At 37.3% G+C, this 15,781-nt stretch overlaps 1 protein-coding gene across 1 annotated transcript in view; it reads right to left on the reverse strand.

The window, feature by feature from the left end:
• The window catches only part of MTCL1 (microtubule crosslinking factor 1), a 167,925-nt gene that overhangs the window by 135,250 nt on the left and 16,894 nt on the right, over positions 1-15,781 (reverse strand). Inside the window, 2 exon segments of the mRNA XM_043979597.1 lie at positions 6,534-6,692; positions 11,028-11,252. Coding sequence (XP_043835532.1) covers positions 6,534-6,692; positions 11,028-11,252 — 384 coding nt within the window.

Consider the following 15,781-nt stretch of genomic DNA (forward strand, 5'->3'; position numbering starts at 1 on the left):
GAAGACTTGAGTTCTTCTACTCAGGGCTCTCTTGCTTTCTCTGTATGACCTAGGGTAACTGCTTGAGCTCTCTGGGCTTCATGTGCATATAATATAAATTTGCTCTGCCTACCTTAAAGAATCATTGAAAAGATCAAGAAAAACAAAACTATTTGGAAAACTAAAGTGCTATATAAATTTTGAGGTATTATTATTAAGCTAGAAAAGCCTTCTCTAATGGTTCTGTTTGGGAATTGATGAGTTCTTTCTAAGAGAAGGGAAAAGGGATTTGTCATGATGCCTAAAAGACAGATTGTGATAGCTTCTCTCTCTATCTCTGCTTTTCAACAGCAATGAAAATACCTTATTAGGGGTTCTGCATGGTGGTTGTATTGAAAACAAATCTCCTTTTCTCCCTAGCAACCCAAACTCATTCATTTCTAGCTTTACCATTTCAAAACATTTATGCCAAATCTTTCTGCAGCTGCCGTCCTGTTCCTAATCCTCTCTGTGTTTTGTTTTTTTCTACAGGACTACCTTTTTATAGCAGCTTGAATCCTGAACTACCCAGTCTGACTTTTTCTATTGACTGGCACAGTCCCAATTCAATCAATTCTGTTTCTCCCCCACACTCCCTGCAAGTCTAAACAAAATGTATGAAACATCACACATCTGCAGGTGCAAATCACTCAGTTTCTCCCTATGCCACCATTATTACTATTAATGCTAAAAAATAATTAAACATTTTAATTACCACACAATGGCTCTAGGGAACAATTTAAACACAAGCACCCCCCCCCATCTTTATTCACCAAGCCAAACTGTTATAATCTCTTTAACACCAGCCTTTCTCTCCCAATAAGATTCTTCAAAACCTATCTTCCCTATGACTAGTGGTAAACTGTGGAGAAGCCTTTACTAAAAGGACAAGCCAGTAGAAAGGTTTCCCATTTTCAGACTATTCTTCATCTGTGACACTGAGAGGCCTGTAGCTTATGCACAAAAGAAACAGAAGTCTGGGATTCTTTTGGCCATCTTTTGAATGCATGCATGCATGCACGGATAAATTAATGAATGAAACTGGAAAGGATCTCTAGAGATTAGATTCTCTGCCACCAGACAGGCAAAGAACTACTATCTCTATTTTATAGATGAGGCATCTCTAAAGGCCAAGTCCATAGCCCAAGGTCTAGTAACTAGTTTAGTGGTGAAAAAACCCAAGTCTTGTGCAGACTCCTACATAGCTCATTCTACTATGTGAGATGCTCAAGGTATCTTGTCAGGCAGATCATTAAGCTTTCATTTCATGCTGCTCTTTCCTTTCCAAAAAGGTGGGTCAAACTGTGAAGGACACTTCAGCCTCCAAGCAATACTATGATCTTGAAGGACTTGCTAGGGATTACCTAAAGGCACAGGAATAATTGCCTTTCCTTTTGTCTGAGCCTGAGAGTGTAGGGTGTTTTTTGTTTTTTGTTTTTACATTGAGGAACCCATCACAATATAAAGGAAGCCAGGCCAGCTGAACTGTGAGGGCAGTGGAGTCTGGGGTCTGGTGAACAGCACTTGCAGCCAATAGGCCTTAGTACTAAGCCTTCCTCACATTCTGAAGCTACTTAGAAATGAAAATGATGATGAGCCAGAACATCTGGGCTGGAGGTTGCTAGAGCCTAGGCTGTTTACTGCTATTGTAGAAGGAAAGAGAACAAGAGAGCCAGGTGAAAGCAGTGGGGGGGGGGGCTGACATTGTGGGGGGCCTTTCCAGCATGTCCCCGTATTCTCCTGTGTCATGGGTGTTCAGAGAGAGGTCTTGAATGTTGGAGTGCATTGGAATTTACAGGAAGAGATAGGGCTATGATTGCATCCTAAACTCAAAAAATAGTTGCATCATTAATAATCATAATGGAGATGTATACTTGAAAACTTGCCAAGCACTTCACATACAGCCTCTAATACAGCCCCATGAGGATGGTACTATAGGTGTGTTATTATCCCCATTTCACAGATGAGGAGTCTGAGGCTTGAAAGGGTTATTTAAATGACTTGCCAATGGTTGCAGTTAGTGTCAGAAGCAGAATCTGAACCCAGATCTTCCTGACTCTAGAACTCTAGCCACTATAGCAAGCATCTGTGTTCCATCATTCTGTCTCTCTGCCTCTGTCTTTGCCTCTCTATTTCCCACTGCTACCTCCCCATTTCTCTGCATCCTTCTTAGTCCTTCCCTGTTCTTTTGGCCGTGGGGAACGGAGGGTGCTGATGTCAAAGTTTGCAGGACCAAAGCAGTTAGAGGGGAGAGTTAGCTCTCACTCTGAATCAATCAGTGCTTATAATGTACCTGATATTCATCACCTTTTCAAAATATCACACATGTATCACTATTATATATAAGTGTGTGTGTAAGTTGGGAGTTATACAGTAAATAAGGAGTTTGGAATAGGGAAGACACCTAGGATAGTTTTTGTTCTTTTGTCTTTGCTCTTCCTTTTGCCAAAAGACATAATTCCCTGAAATAACCAAAAAATGAAGCAGTTAGCAATATGCCCTTTCCTGATAAGTATTTCTCCATCTGCCTGTGAGTAGTTCCCTTTAGATCTGACACCTTCTGCTTCTAGTGGAGAATAGAGAGTGAGTCCATATCATGTCCTGGGAGATTCCAGATGCCTTCAGTGTTCTCTCTCTCCCAGTCATTTAAAAAAAACGACCAACTTTTGGAATACTTAAATATAGTCAACTGTGTTGACTTTGTGACACAGTGGATAGAAGACTGGATCTGAAGTCAGGAAGACTTAAGTTCAAAGCCTGCCTCAGACACTTACTAGCCATATGATTCTGGGCAAGTCACTTAACATCTGTCTGCCTCAGTTTCTTCAACTATAAAAATGGGAATTGTAATAACACCTACCTTCTAGGATTATTCTGAAGATAAAATAAGATTGTATTTGTAAAAACAATTTGCAACCTTTAATGTATTATATAAATGCTGTCTATCATTGACAGTGAGCTTACACGATTAATATAAACCTGAAGTACACTAGGCTCTCTGAAGCTAACAGTAGCTCTGGGAATAAATGACTTTTTTCATTACCATTGAACACTTCTTTTCAGCCTAGTTTTTAAATGTCTGGGGAAGCAGCAGGCTGACAACATTCAATCAGAATGATAAAAGTACATGAGAACATCAAGTGAGGAGGAGCAGGAGGCAGATTGCTCTCATATCTCCCCCATGTAACTGTCCTATGCAATCGTATTGCTTTCTGAGGATTCTTGTCATTAGCTACTGTTTTGAATATTTCCGTGTCAACAACCATGGAGATCATTTCTATTCCCCCGTGATTGCTTATGATTTCATGTGATCTAATATATTTGCAAAGCACATGCATATATATATAAATCTATCTATCTATCTATCTATATATAAATCTACATCTATCTGTATATTTGGTGAAAGAGAGGAAGGGACAGACAGAGTTGAGTGCTAAGATCTCATCCACTTCTAAATCTCTTATCAAAATCTTCATTGCCCCATCCAACAGATCAAACCATATGAAGAGGCACAGGTCATCAGGCCAAGGAGCCCTTGGGGTGAAAGGAGAGAATAGTTTGCTCAAAATCAGTGGGAATGGAGGAGAGACACAAAGGCCCTGGAACTCTGGGGGTGGGAGTGGGGCAAAGGCTCAGCAAGGGAAGGAGAGTAGGCCAGTTAGGCAAGCAATGGGCATAGATGGGAGGATATTGGGGAAGGGGGTAAAAAAGGAAGCAAGTGCCCCAAAGGAATCTCAATTCTTCTCCAATTCCTCCCTTCAAGTTTTGGCTCTGAAGGACACTGATTTGCTAAAGAAAATCTAGGGCAACTAGGAGTGTGAGGGAATGGAAAACCATACAACACAAGGACCATTGAAGGAGTTGGGGATATTTAGCCTAAAGAAGAAAAAACTCAATGAAGATAAGGCAAGTAACTTCAAGTATTAAAGAGGAGGGATTAGGCTTTTTTGGTTTGGCCTAAGACAGCAGAACTAAGTTGCAAGTTAGGTTTGATGTCAAGAAAAATTTAATAACAATTAGACCTAAAGTGGAGATGTTAGTGTATTGATTATAGAGATCCCCACCTTCCACAGGAAGCCTTTCCCCATCCCTCTTAATTCTCATTCCTTCTCTCTGCTGATGGTTTCCTATATATCTTGTATCTAGCTTGTTTGTACATACTTGTTTGCATGTTGTCTCTCCATTAGATTGTAGACTCCTTGAGGACAGGGACTGTCTTGTACTTTTCTTTGTATCCCCAGCTCTTAGCTCATCCCTGGCACATAGCAATCTCTTAATAAATGCTTATTGACTGACTCACCAACTGATCTTTTTCTCATGTAAACTCACAGGCTTGAACTGATATGTAGAACCTTGAGGGAACTAATGTGATTTATATCAAAGACTAAAATTCAAAATATAATCCAGCCTCAAAATTCCTCTTAATATGGCAGCACCTCTCAGCAAATCTAGCAAAAGGAGAAGGTGAAAAGTAAGGTTTCAGAAACTGTAAATGTAAAATTGGAAATTCCAAATCATAGAAAAAAAATCTGTGATCTTGTGGCATTTGTGGTGGTGGCAGAGGTAGTGTCCACAGGCTAAAGAGTGAGAATGTACACCTGACAATGGAAGGGAGACTTTGGAATCAAACATTTTTTTTAAGGGTGAGCACACCAAAACCTGCCCTTATAGACATTGGGGTTGGTCACCATTTAAAACTTCTTTTAGGGGGGCGGCTAGGTGGTGCAGCAGATAGAGCACTGGCCTTAGATTTAGGAGGACCTGAGTTCAAATCCAGCCTCAGACACTTGACACTTACTAGCTGTATGACCCTGGCCAAGTCACTTAACCCTCATTGCCCTGAAAAAAAAAACAACCCAAAACAAAATAAAACAAAAACAAAACAAAAAAATAAAACCTCTTTTAGAACAAATAAAATGTTAGCTCAGGAAAGATTGTTTTAGTGATTCTGCATCCCCAGCACCTAACAACAACAACAATATTAATAATAGCAAATACCTACATAGCTCTTTAAGGTTTGCAAAGTGCTTTACATATATTATCTCATTTGCTCTTTACTATAACCATTTCTGGTATGTGTTATCATCCCACATTTACAAATGAAGAAACTAAGGCTGAAAAAGATTAAATTATTGGCCCCCAGTCACACAGCTAATAAGTGTGTGAGGAAGGACAAACTTTAAGTCACTCAATCTATCAACTACTCTATACCTTGCACATTAAGTTTAAGAAATGCTTCTTGAATTGAACTGAACTCACCAATAGTTGTCAGCCTGATACTCTTGGGGCATGGCAATGAGAGACCAGACCTGGGAATAATTATCTTCAAACTAACAATGGAGGCAGCTAGGTGGTGCAGTGGATTGAACACCAGGACAAGAGTCAGGAAGACCTAAGTTCAAATCTTGCCTCAGACACTAACTGTGTGACCTTGGATATGTCATTAAACCCTGTTTGCCTCCATTTTCTCATCTATAAAATAAACTGGAGACAGACATGGCAAACAACTCCAGTATCTTTGCCAAGAAAACCCCAAATGGGTTTTGTTGGACATAACTGAACAACACCAACACCAACACCAACAACATCCCTGATTCTCCAAACTAATAACAGCAATCCAAGGGAAAATAAGACTTCAATTGCAACTGACTTTATATACAAGTCTTTTGGAACACCCATGTTCTGCAAGGTGAAAAATACCCATATTTATATTATAATTGATTAACAAGCAATAAGTGCTCACCATGTGCCAGGCATAAAAAGAAAAAGTAAAAATAGTTCCTGCCTTCGAAGAGCTTGTATTCTGATGGAAATACAGAGAATGAATAACCTACTCACTGGACCCTAAAAAATAGATTACCATCCTGTTTCCCAGGTCTCTGATAGTTATCTGAAATGGAAGGTACTGCTTTATAACCAACTATTCATCTCTTTGTAAGGAGGTATGGCACAGTGGATAGAGTATTATATTTGGAGTCAGAAGGAGCTGGATTCAAATCCTGCCTCAGAACCATTATAGCTGTGTGATACTGGAATGGTCATTTAACTTCTCTGTGCCTCAGAATCCTCATCAGTAAAATGAGGAAATTGGACTCAGTGGTTTTCTTAGGTCCCTTTCCATTCTAAATCTTGTGAAAGCTAGCTTTAGCGTACAGACCTGGGTTCAGGTTTCCCCAAAGCAACACACAAGCTATATAACCCTGGGAAATGGTCTCTTGGTGCCCCCTATGCAATTCTCTAAGACTATTAAATTATAGAGATGGTGTTGATCTGCCTTAGGAGTGGAAGTTCACTCCCCAAGAGCACCTACACAAATGAAATCACAGGTCATGTAACACACGCAAAAAAATTAATTCCTATGTCCTATTAATGAGATACTTCATTGGACACTCATTTATAGCACAAAAGTCAATTATATAAAATATTTTCAAATGTTTAAGATGAATCAGATATTGGTAACCAAATCAACAAACTGTCTCTTATCAAAAGCAAGACTGAGAAATGTCCTCACTTACATCTTTCAACTTGTCCAGCTCATTTTGCAGGGCCTGTTTTGAGATTTCTACTTCAATTATCTTCTGTCGCAGAGTTTCATTTTCATCTTCAGCTTTAGCACGTTTTTCCTCCACGGTCTCAAGTTCATGGTGCAGTCTGACAGATACATCTTTGGCGACCTGTATTGAATCATGTGTGTGATGATCATGAGGTTATGAAGCTTGCAGATAGGTAAAGGCTGTCACCTAAATATATGGCCCACCTGAAAAGCTCCTAATAAAATGAATAAGGATTGATTTTTACCATTGATTCAAAGCCTGAAGCTCATTAACCTATGTGTGTGTGCATGTGCATATTTCAGTATAGTGGTTTCCCTTATAATCCTCTTTATTTTACACATTTAAAACCATTATTCTGAGAAAGGGTACAAAGGTTTAATTGTCAAAAGGGTTCATGGCACAAAACCAATTAAGAATCCCTGTTTTATACCAAGCAGAAGAGACAATGGAAATACTTAGATCTTATAGACCTATTATGAAAACCTAGTCAGAAAGACTCATAATCATCTTCCTGAGTTTAAATCTGACCTCAGACACTCACTAGCTATGTGACCCTGGGCAAGTCATTTGACCCTGTTTGCCTCAGTTTCTTCATCTGTAAAATGAACTAGAGAAGGAAATGGGAAACCACTCTAGTATTTTTGTGAAGGAAGCCCCAAATAAGGTGATGGAGAGTCAGAACAACTGAAACTACTGAATAACAACAATTAGTTTAGAAAATGGAATACAAGATACTAAAAGTTTGGAAGTCATCTTCTCTAATAACTGCACGAATTCACCTCTACAATACCCTCTGATAAGTCATCATGCAATTAAACTGTAAGGCCAGTCAGGATATGAAGTTACTCTGGATCATGAACTTTTAGCTTCTTTTGTGTCATAGGCTATGCCCCACCCCTCTTTTGGCAGTCTGGTGAAACCTATGGATTCCTTTTTATAATAATGTTTTCAAATGCATAAAATAAAATACACAATTGGGGCAGCTAGATGGTGCAATGGATAGAGCACCAGCCCTGGAGTCAGGAATACCTGAGTTCAAATCTGGCCTCAGACACTTAACACTTACTAGTTGTGTGACCCTGGGCAAGTCACTTAACCCCAATTGCTTCACCAAAAAATAAAATAAAATAAAATACATAAGATTACAAAGGAAATAAATTACATTGAAGTAAAGTTTTCAACATATTAAAAAAATTTATGAGCCTCAGGTTAAGAACCCCTGCTCTAGATTTAAAGATATTTTTCTGTAACCCAGTTTTATAGTAGATCTCTCTCTCTCTGTCTCTCTCTCTGTCTCTCTCTCTGTCTCTCTCTGTCTTTCTCTCTCTCTCACACACACTGTTTTTGCTAGGAGAAAAGGAGGTTATTTTAAGAATAAATTAATTTTAGGGGCAGCTAGGTGGCGCAGTGGATAGAGCACCGGCCTTGGAGTCAGGAGTACCTGAGTTCAAATTCGGCCTCAGACACTTAACACTTACTAGTTGTGTGACCCTGGGCAAGTCACAACCCCTATTGCCTCACTAATAATAATAATAATAAATTAATTTTAAATTAAAATTAGTTAACTAATTAAAAATTTTTTTTTGGTCCCAGAGAACAGTTAATGAAATATACTTCCCTTCTCTGTGTAGAAAAGTAGGATTTACAATGGAATGTTGTATATACCCTGTCAGGTTGGGACCAGGGTGGGGCCAGGGGGAGGTGTCACTACTACTTCCTTCAATTAGTCTTTCCTGATTCTAGCAGTTACTATTTGCCCTAGACCCAAATTACTATGTCTCTGTGTGTGTCTTGTATCTTACCACCTTATACTGTTTATATTTTCTTTCTATCAGTTTATCATTTATCTATACCTATCCATCCATCCATCCATCTACCATCTATCTATCTATCATGTCTATCAATCTATTTATATTTTTTATCTTATTTAAATGTCAACACGTTCTCCTTCCCCCTTTATCCCCACAAGGTAAGCTCCTTTCAGGTGACTATCTTATTTTTATCTCCAGAGCCTACCATATAATAAGTGCTTTATACATTTATGGAATGTTTTTGTTATAAGGGAGAGCCCAATTTGGAGGAAAGGTAGAGATTTTAGAAATAGGTATGTCGGCTATCAAAAGGTATCAATAAAACAAAACTAAACGAATCATAGGCCTTATAGGAAATCCCAAACCCTTTTGAGAGGAAAAAATGTGTGCATGTATATACATATACACATTCACATACAGAATATACACAGATGTTCATATATAATTCATTAGGAATTCAAATAGAAAATATAGCAAAAAGTTTTCCATATATGTATAATGTGATAATTTATACTGTCAAAGTCTCCTAGAAAACATGGTAGCTCCAACAAATTCAAGTGGTTAATATAATCATTACACATATCATATCGATTAACATGAACATTATAAATCTCACTCTGACAATATTTAAAAATCAGTTGAACTTTTTTTTTTTTTTTTTGGTGAGGCAATTGGGGTTAAGTGACTTGCCCACGGTCACACAGCTAGTAAGTGTCACGGGTCTGAGGTCGGATTTGAACTCAGATCCTCCTGAATCCAGGGCTGGTGCTCTATCCACTGCGCCATCTAGCTGCCCCTGAACATTTTTTTACCATCCAACAGAGAATGAGGAAGAATCTGGTTTTTTTTTATCATAGATGACAGAAATATCACTACAGAAATACCACTCTCCATCACATTATATTTAATGGTACTTTGATTGCTAGTGTTTTATCACTTTTAATAGAGTTGAGAAGAACTTTTTCTGTTCTCATAATGAAAGGCTAAAATGACATTTCTCAGAAGTGCTCAGCTTTAAGGAGAGACAGTGTGATAGATAATTAATCTTTAGATAAATGATTTGCTATGTGGGTCACTAAAGAGTCTCTAAAGTCCAGTGGAGAGAGCAAAAAAAAAGAGAAATTCTAGAATTCCATCATTTCATTCCCCTTTCTACTCTCAGCCCTGAGAAAGACATGGGCAACTTAATTATGCTCCAATTTCTTATTCTGTGACATGGTGACCCTGAGACTCCCTCCCATGTTATGGGAAGGTCAGATTGTAGCACCATCTGGAAATAAAAAATGACCTAAAAATGCTAAATGGCTATAGGCATCTTTAACAAGTGACCTGAGAAACCAAACTCCTCTTTAACATACTCCAAAATGATTCCATGTGTATTCCACAATAGCTGTTCATTCACTCAATAGCTGTGATGTTAAAGGCATTGTCTAGTGCCATGGTAGGTACCAGTAAGAAGATGATATATGTGATCTCATGGAGTTTATGGAAAGATGAAATATGGACCAATAACTAAGTTAGTTGAACTGAATTACAAAGGTAGTTCAAGGGAAGAGGAAATTATGTTTGGCTTAGGGCTTTGGGAGAGGAGCAGGGGTGGAGAATGAGATCAAAGATGGCTTCATGGAAAAAGTAGCAGATGAACTGGACATTGAAAGATGGGTAGGAATGACACAGGTGGAGCTAGGGAGAGAAAGCTATCTTAGGTGTAGAGGGCAATGGGGAAAAAACATGGAGATATATTTGAGGAACAATGAGGAGTCTTATTTGATGGGAATGTAGGGTGTGTGAAACAGAGTGTCAGTAGATAAGGCTGGGTAGGAAGTTCTTGAGGTATTTTCATCCTATTTTGGGACCAACTGAGGTTTATTACTCTGTTGACTCAACTTTTTTGTGTTGTGAACCCCTTTAGCAGGCTGGTGAGACCTGTAGAACTCTTTTCAATATAACAATTTTTAAATGAATAAAATAAAAGTACATAAGATTAAAAACCAACTATATTGCAATATAGTTATCACAATATTAGTTTTATTTTAAAAAGTTGATCAGACCACAGGCTAAGGATCCATGATCAAGATGTTTCATTTGTTTTTCATCGTACATATATCTTTTTTTTTTCAGGGCAATGAGTGTTAAGTGGCTTGCCCAGAGTCACACAGCTAGTAAGTGTCAAGTGTCTGAGGCCGGATTTGAACTCAGGTCCTCCTGAATCCAAGGCTGGTGCTTTATCCATTGTGCCACCACATTGTACATATATCTTGATCAATGATACAGTGGCTGTTCTTAAGCTTTGCTAAGGGATAGCCTTGCATACCCAACAATACATTGGGAGAGATCTCTGAAAAGAGCAGACTACAATCACCAATATATGAAAAGTGCTTTATAAAGGATTTGCTAAAGATATCTATCATCATTATCATCACCAACCTTATATTTCAAAATCTCATAAGCAATATACTTCCAGTTTAGTGCCCAAATGTAATCATTCCAAAAACATAGATCTACCACATAAACCACAAATTTGAAAATTAGTTGGATTTTTTTAAAATTCCCAGAAACAAGATTCTAAGCATGGGGGTGGGGGGTGGGGGGAGAGAAGCATCTTTTGTCAGGAAGGCATGCATGAGTTCTATTGATCACATACCTTTAAATCTTGCTCCAGACTTCTGATGAGCTCTCCATCCACCTGACCAGTTTGAGCAACCTTCAGGCTTTTCTGTTCAGCTTTCCTGAGACGATACTGTAGGATACGACAGTTTTTATTAGCACGATCCAGCTCTCGTCTGAGTTCCTGCAGTTGGTAAACATCTTCTTCTAAATAGCTGTCCCGCATCTCTTCCATTTCTGCACGGAGTTCATCCAATTCATCCTATACAAAACCAAACCGATCAGATTTACAAGATTGCTTCATCCAAAACAAAAAAACCTACCCATTTTTTATAGGCCCACAGAAACAAAACCCAGCACAATTAGGAATTAACTTTGAATGTACAAGGCTATCCTTATTGATGTCTTATTGGCCTCTGTTATGATAAAAGAGAGTCTTTGGGATTTGCCATCCAAAGCGATGTCCTTAAAAGCCTTGATCTTGCCCTATAACCCCAGACATTAAAAGTAGATAATTATTACAGGTGGCAGCCTCTGGGGTAGATCCTACAGTGACTCTTTTGCTTCTATAAGCACAATTGAAATGAAAGTTCTTTGATCTACAGCCCTAACTTAACTACTTGATACTGTTAGAACCACAACATACATTTACATGTATATAAATTTCTGCTTCACATCTTAGATCTCCGTTTTCAGATGACAAACCAACAATTCCATATCAGTATCATCTTGATTATTAAAAGCAGAATGGTTTTTTTAAATAATATATTGTTTCTCCCACATAGAACATAAGTTCCATAAGGGCTTATTGACCTTCTATATTTTACTTCTCATCTCTACCTTTACCTTGACTCTTTAATATAGCTGGATGATGCATATACATAAAAAAAGAATTAGGCATTTGGTATGGCAGCCAACATAGAAGATAAAGGGCTGGCTCTGGAGAATCAGATGTAGTCCTTCCCCTCCCCCCCCCCCATTAACTGTGTTGCAGGGGAAAGCAAGAAAAATAAAGTGAAAGAAAATATGCTTTGATCTGTACTTAGAGTTCATTAGTTCTCCTCTCTCTGCAGGTGGATAGCATTTTCCATTATGCATCCTTTGGAATAGTTGTGGATCGTTGTGCTGATCAGAGAAGCTAAGTCACAGCTGGCTGGATTGGTCTTGTTTGTACAAAACCTTTTTAATTTCATGTAACCAAAATGATCCATTTTACTTCCTATAATCTTTATCTCTTGCTTGGTTCTTTTTTTTGTGAGGCATTTGGGGTTAAGTGACTTGCTGAGGGTCACACAGCTGGTAAGTGTCAAGTGTCTGAGGCCGGATTTGAACTCAGGTCCTGTAGCTCCAGGGCCGCTATTCTATCCACTGCACCACCTAGCTGCCCCTTTTGCTTGGTTCATGAATTCTTTCCTTTATTCCGCCCCCCCCCCATTTCCCTAGTTTGCTTATGATATCACTTTTTTTTTTTTTTTAGTGAGACAACTGGAGTTAAGTGACTTGCCTAGGGTCACACAGCTAGTAAGTGTTAAGTGTCTGAGGCCGGATTTGAACTCAGGTACTCCTGACTCCAGGGCCAGTGCTCTATCCACTGCGCCACCTAGCTGCCCTATGATATCACTCTTTATGTCAAAATCATGTACTATTTTTGACCTTATCTTGGTATATAGTGTGATATATTGGTCTATGTCTAGTTTCTGCCAGATTACATTCCAATTTTTCCAGTAGTTTTTGTCAAATAGTGAGTTTTTGTCTCAATCTCGAATCTTTGCGTTTCTCACACATTAGTTTACTGTGGTCATTTACTTCTGTATATTGTGTACTTAATATATTCCATTCATCAACCACCATATGTCTTACCCAGTGTAAGACTATTCTGATGATTACCACCTTGTAGTATAGTTTGAGATCTACTACTGGTTGGTCACCTTCTTGCACTGCTTTTTGAGTTTTTTTCATTGGTACTCTTGATATTTTTGACATTTTGTTCCACTAAATAGTGTTCTTATTTTTTCTAGTTCTATAAAATAATTCTTTGGTTGTTTGATTAGTATAGCAATGAATAAGTAAATTAATTTAGGTAGCATTGTCATTTTTATTACACTGGCCCAGCCAATCCATAAAGAATTAGTATTTTTTCCTATTGTTTAGCTCTTCTTTCTTTGTGTGAAAAGTATCTTATAATTTTGTTTATATCATCTTGGTGTATATCTTGGCAGACTGACTCGAGTATTTTATACTGTACGCAGTTATTTTAAATGGGATTTCTCTTTCTCTTTCTACTGGATTTTGCTGGTAATATATATTATATATTTAATAAATAAGTAATTAAATACATATTTATTAACTGATATATAATATATATAAATGCTGATGATTTATGCAGGTTTGTTTTATGTCCCGTAACTTTCCTGAAGTAGTTAATCATTTCAGCTAGTTTTTAGTTGATTCTCTAGGTTTCTCTACTTATACCATCATATCAACCTCAAAGAATGGTAGTTTTGTTTCCTCATTGCCTATTCTTATTCCTTCAATTTCTTTTTCTTGTCATTGCTATGGCTAACATTTCTAGTACAATAGGGAATAATAATGGACATCCTTGCTTCACCCAGATCTTACTGAAAAGGTTTCTAGCTTATTCCCATCACAGATAATACTTGATCTTTATTTTAGATATTACTTATAATTTTAAAAGCTCCATTTATTCCTTTGCTTTCAGGTGTTTTTTTTTTTTAAATAGGAACAGGTGTTGAATTTTGTCAAAAGGTTATTCCATATCTATTATATAATTTCCATTCTCTTTTTATTGACATAGTCAATTATGCTTATAGTTTTTCTAATATTGAACCAGTCCTGCATTTCTGATATAAATCCTACCTGGTCATAGTGTATGAACTTTGTGATATATTGCTAAAATCACCTTGCTAGTATTTTATTTACCATTGTTGCATCAATATTCAATAGGGAAATTGGTCTGTAGTATTCTTTCTCTGTTTTTCCTCTCTCTGGTATAGGTATCAAAAACCATGTTTGTGTCTTAGAAGAAATGTGGCAGGACTCTTTTTTTTTTACTTACTTAAAAAAAATAACTTGTATAGTATTAGAATTAAATATTCTAAAGTCTTTGGTAGAATTCATTTGTAAATCTTTCTGGTCCAGAGGATTTTTCTCTAAAATTTCATTTAAAAATAAAAATAAAAAAAATCTAGTTTTATTGGCATAGTTTGGCAAAATAGCTCTTAATAAGTGCTTTAATTTCACCTTCATTGGCAGTCCATTTGCCCTTTTCATATTTGATACTGGCAATTTGGTTTTCTTCTTTATTTTTAAAAATCAGGTTATCAAATAATTTATTGGGTTCCTTCCCATATAATCAGCTCCAAGTTGTTTTTTTTTAAATTAGTTCAATGTTTGTTTTTTCAACTTTCAATTTTATTCATCTCTCTTTTGAGGTTCAGGATCTCTATTTTGGTGTTTAGTTGAGAATTTAAAATTTGTTCTTTTTTCTAGTTTTTTAGTTGTATGCCCAAAGCATTGATCTATTCTTTCTCTGATTTACAGATATAAGCATTTAAAAATAAAAATTTCTCTAAGTACTGCTTTGGCTGCATCCCACAAATTTTGGTATGTTCTCTCTTTGTTATTGTTCCCTTTAATGAAATTATTAGGTATTTCTATGATTTGTTCTTTTATTCACTCATTCTTTAGAATTAGGTTATTTAGTTTTACAATTAATTTTTTTTTTTTTGCTGGGCAATGAGGGTTAAGTGACTTGCCCAGGGTCACTACAATTAATTTTTAATCTGTGCTTCAATGGTCCTTTGTTGAATGTGATTTTGTTGCATTATTCTTTGAAAAAGGTACATTAAATATTTCTGCTTTTCTGCATTTATTTGTGAGCTTTTATGGCCTAAGAGATGGTCAGTTTTTACAATGGTGCCATAAACAGCTGAGAAAAAGGTATATTTATTTTTATTCCCATTCGATATTCTCCAAACATCTGGAGGTAGATAGGTTTCAGTGCTTCCAAGGTGCTGTGATCCAAGGAGCATTTTGGTTACTATCTTCTTGATCTGTGCTCTGGTCTTTATCCAAGTAGGACTTTGGCTCTGTTGTGGCTACAGACTATAATCACTCTACCTTCCCTGAAATTATGACACAGAACTGGGTAATAGGTAAAGGACCTGCTAAATGGCATCCAGTCCTATGTCAGGTGTTAGCACAGGGGTCCCCTGTCATATCTTTCTAACAAGATATTTGGTACCCTTACTGTCCATGGGTGTTTAACATTTCTGGGACCACAAGTGATTTTTCTGTCACTGACTTCAAGTCCCACAAGCCAGTGTTGCTATGATGAGCTCCTAGCCAGTCCTCATTCAAGTGTCTGCATACCTTTGTTTTTGTCTTCTTAAGCTGTCCTGGGCTGGAAAATGAGTCACAGTGGCTTTATTTGTTATCTAGCTCAGAATTTGGTTTGATGAATTAAAAAAAAATTCCTTAGCAAGTTGATTTGGGAGAGGCCATAAAAAATCCTCATCTCACTCCACCATCTTGGCTCCATCCCTAAAAGTGTGATTTCAAGTTCCATCTATAATACATACCATCAGTATGATTATAGGCAAGTCACTTAAACTCTCAGCACCCCAGGCTAAGACTGTATATGGAAGAACTATAATTCTCTATTTGTGGAGGGAGTTCTCATAGTAAAGTTTCCTTTGGGTATGAAATTTCACATCCCAACCCAAAATAACAAATCAGGACATAAATACATCACTATTTCCTTATCATCTT

Source organism: Dromiciops gliroides, chromosome 1, assembly GCF_019393635.1.
Source record: "Dromiciops gliroides isolate mDroGli1 chromosome 1, mDroGli1.pri, whole genome shotgun sequence".
NCBI lineage: Eukaryota > Metazoa > Chordata > Mammalia > Microbiotheria > Microbiotheriidae > Dromiciops > Dromiciops gliroides.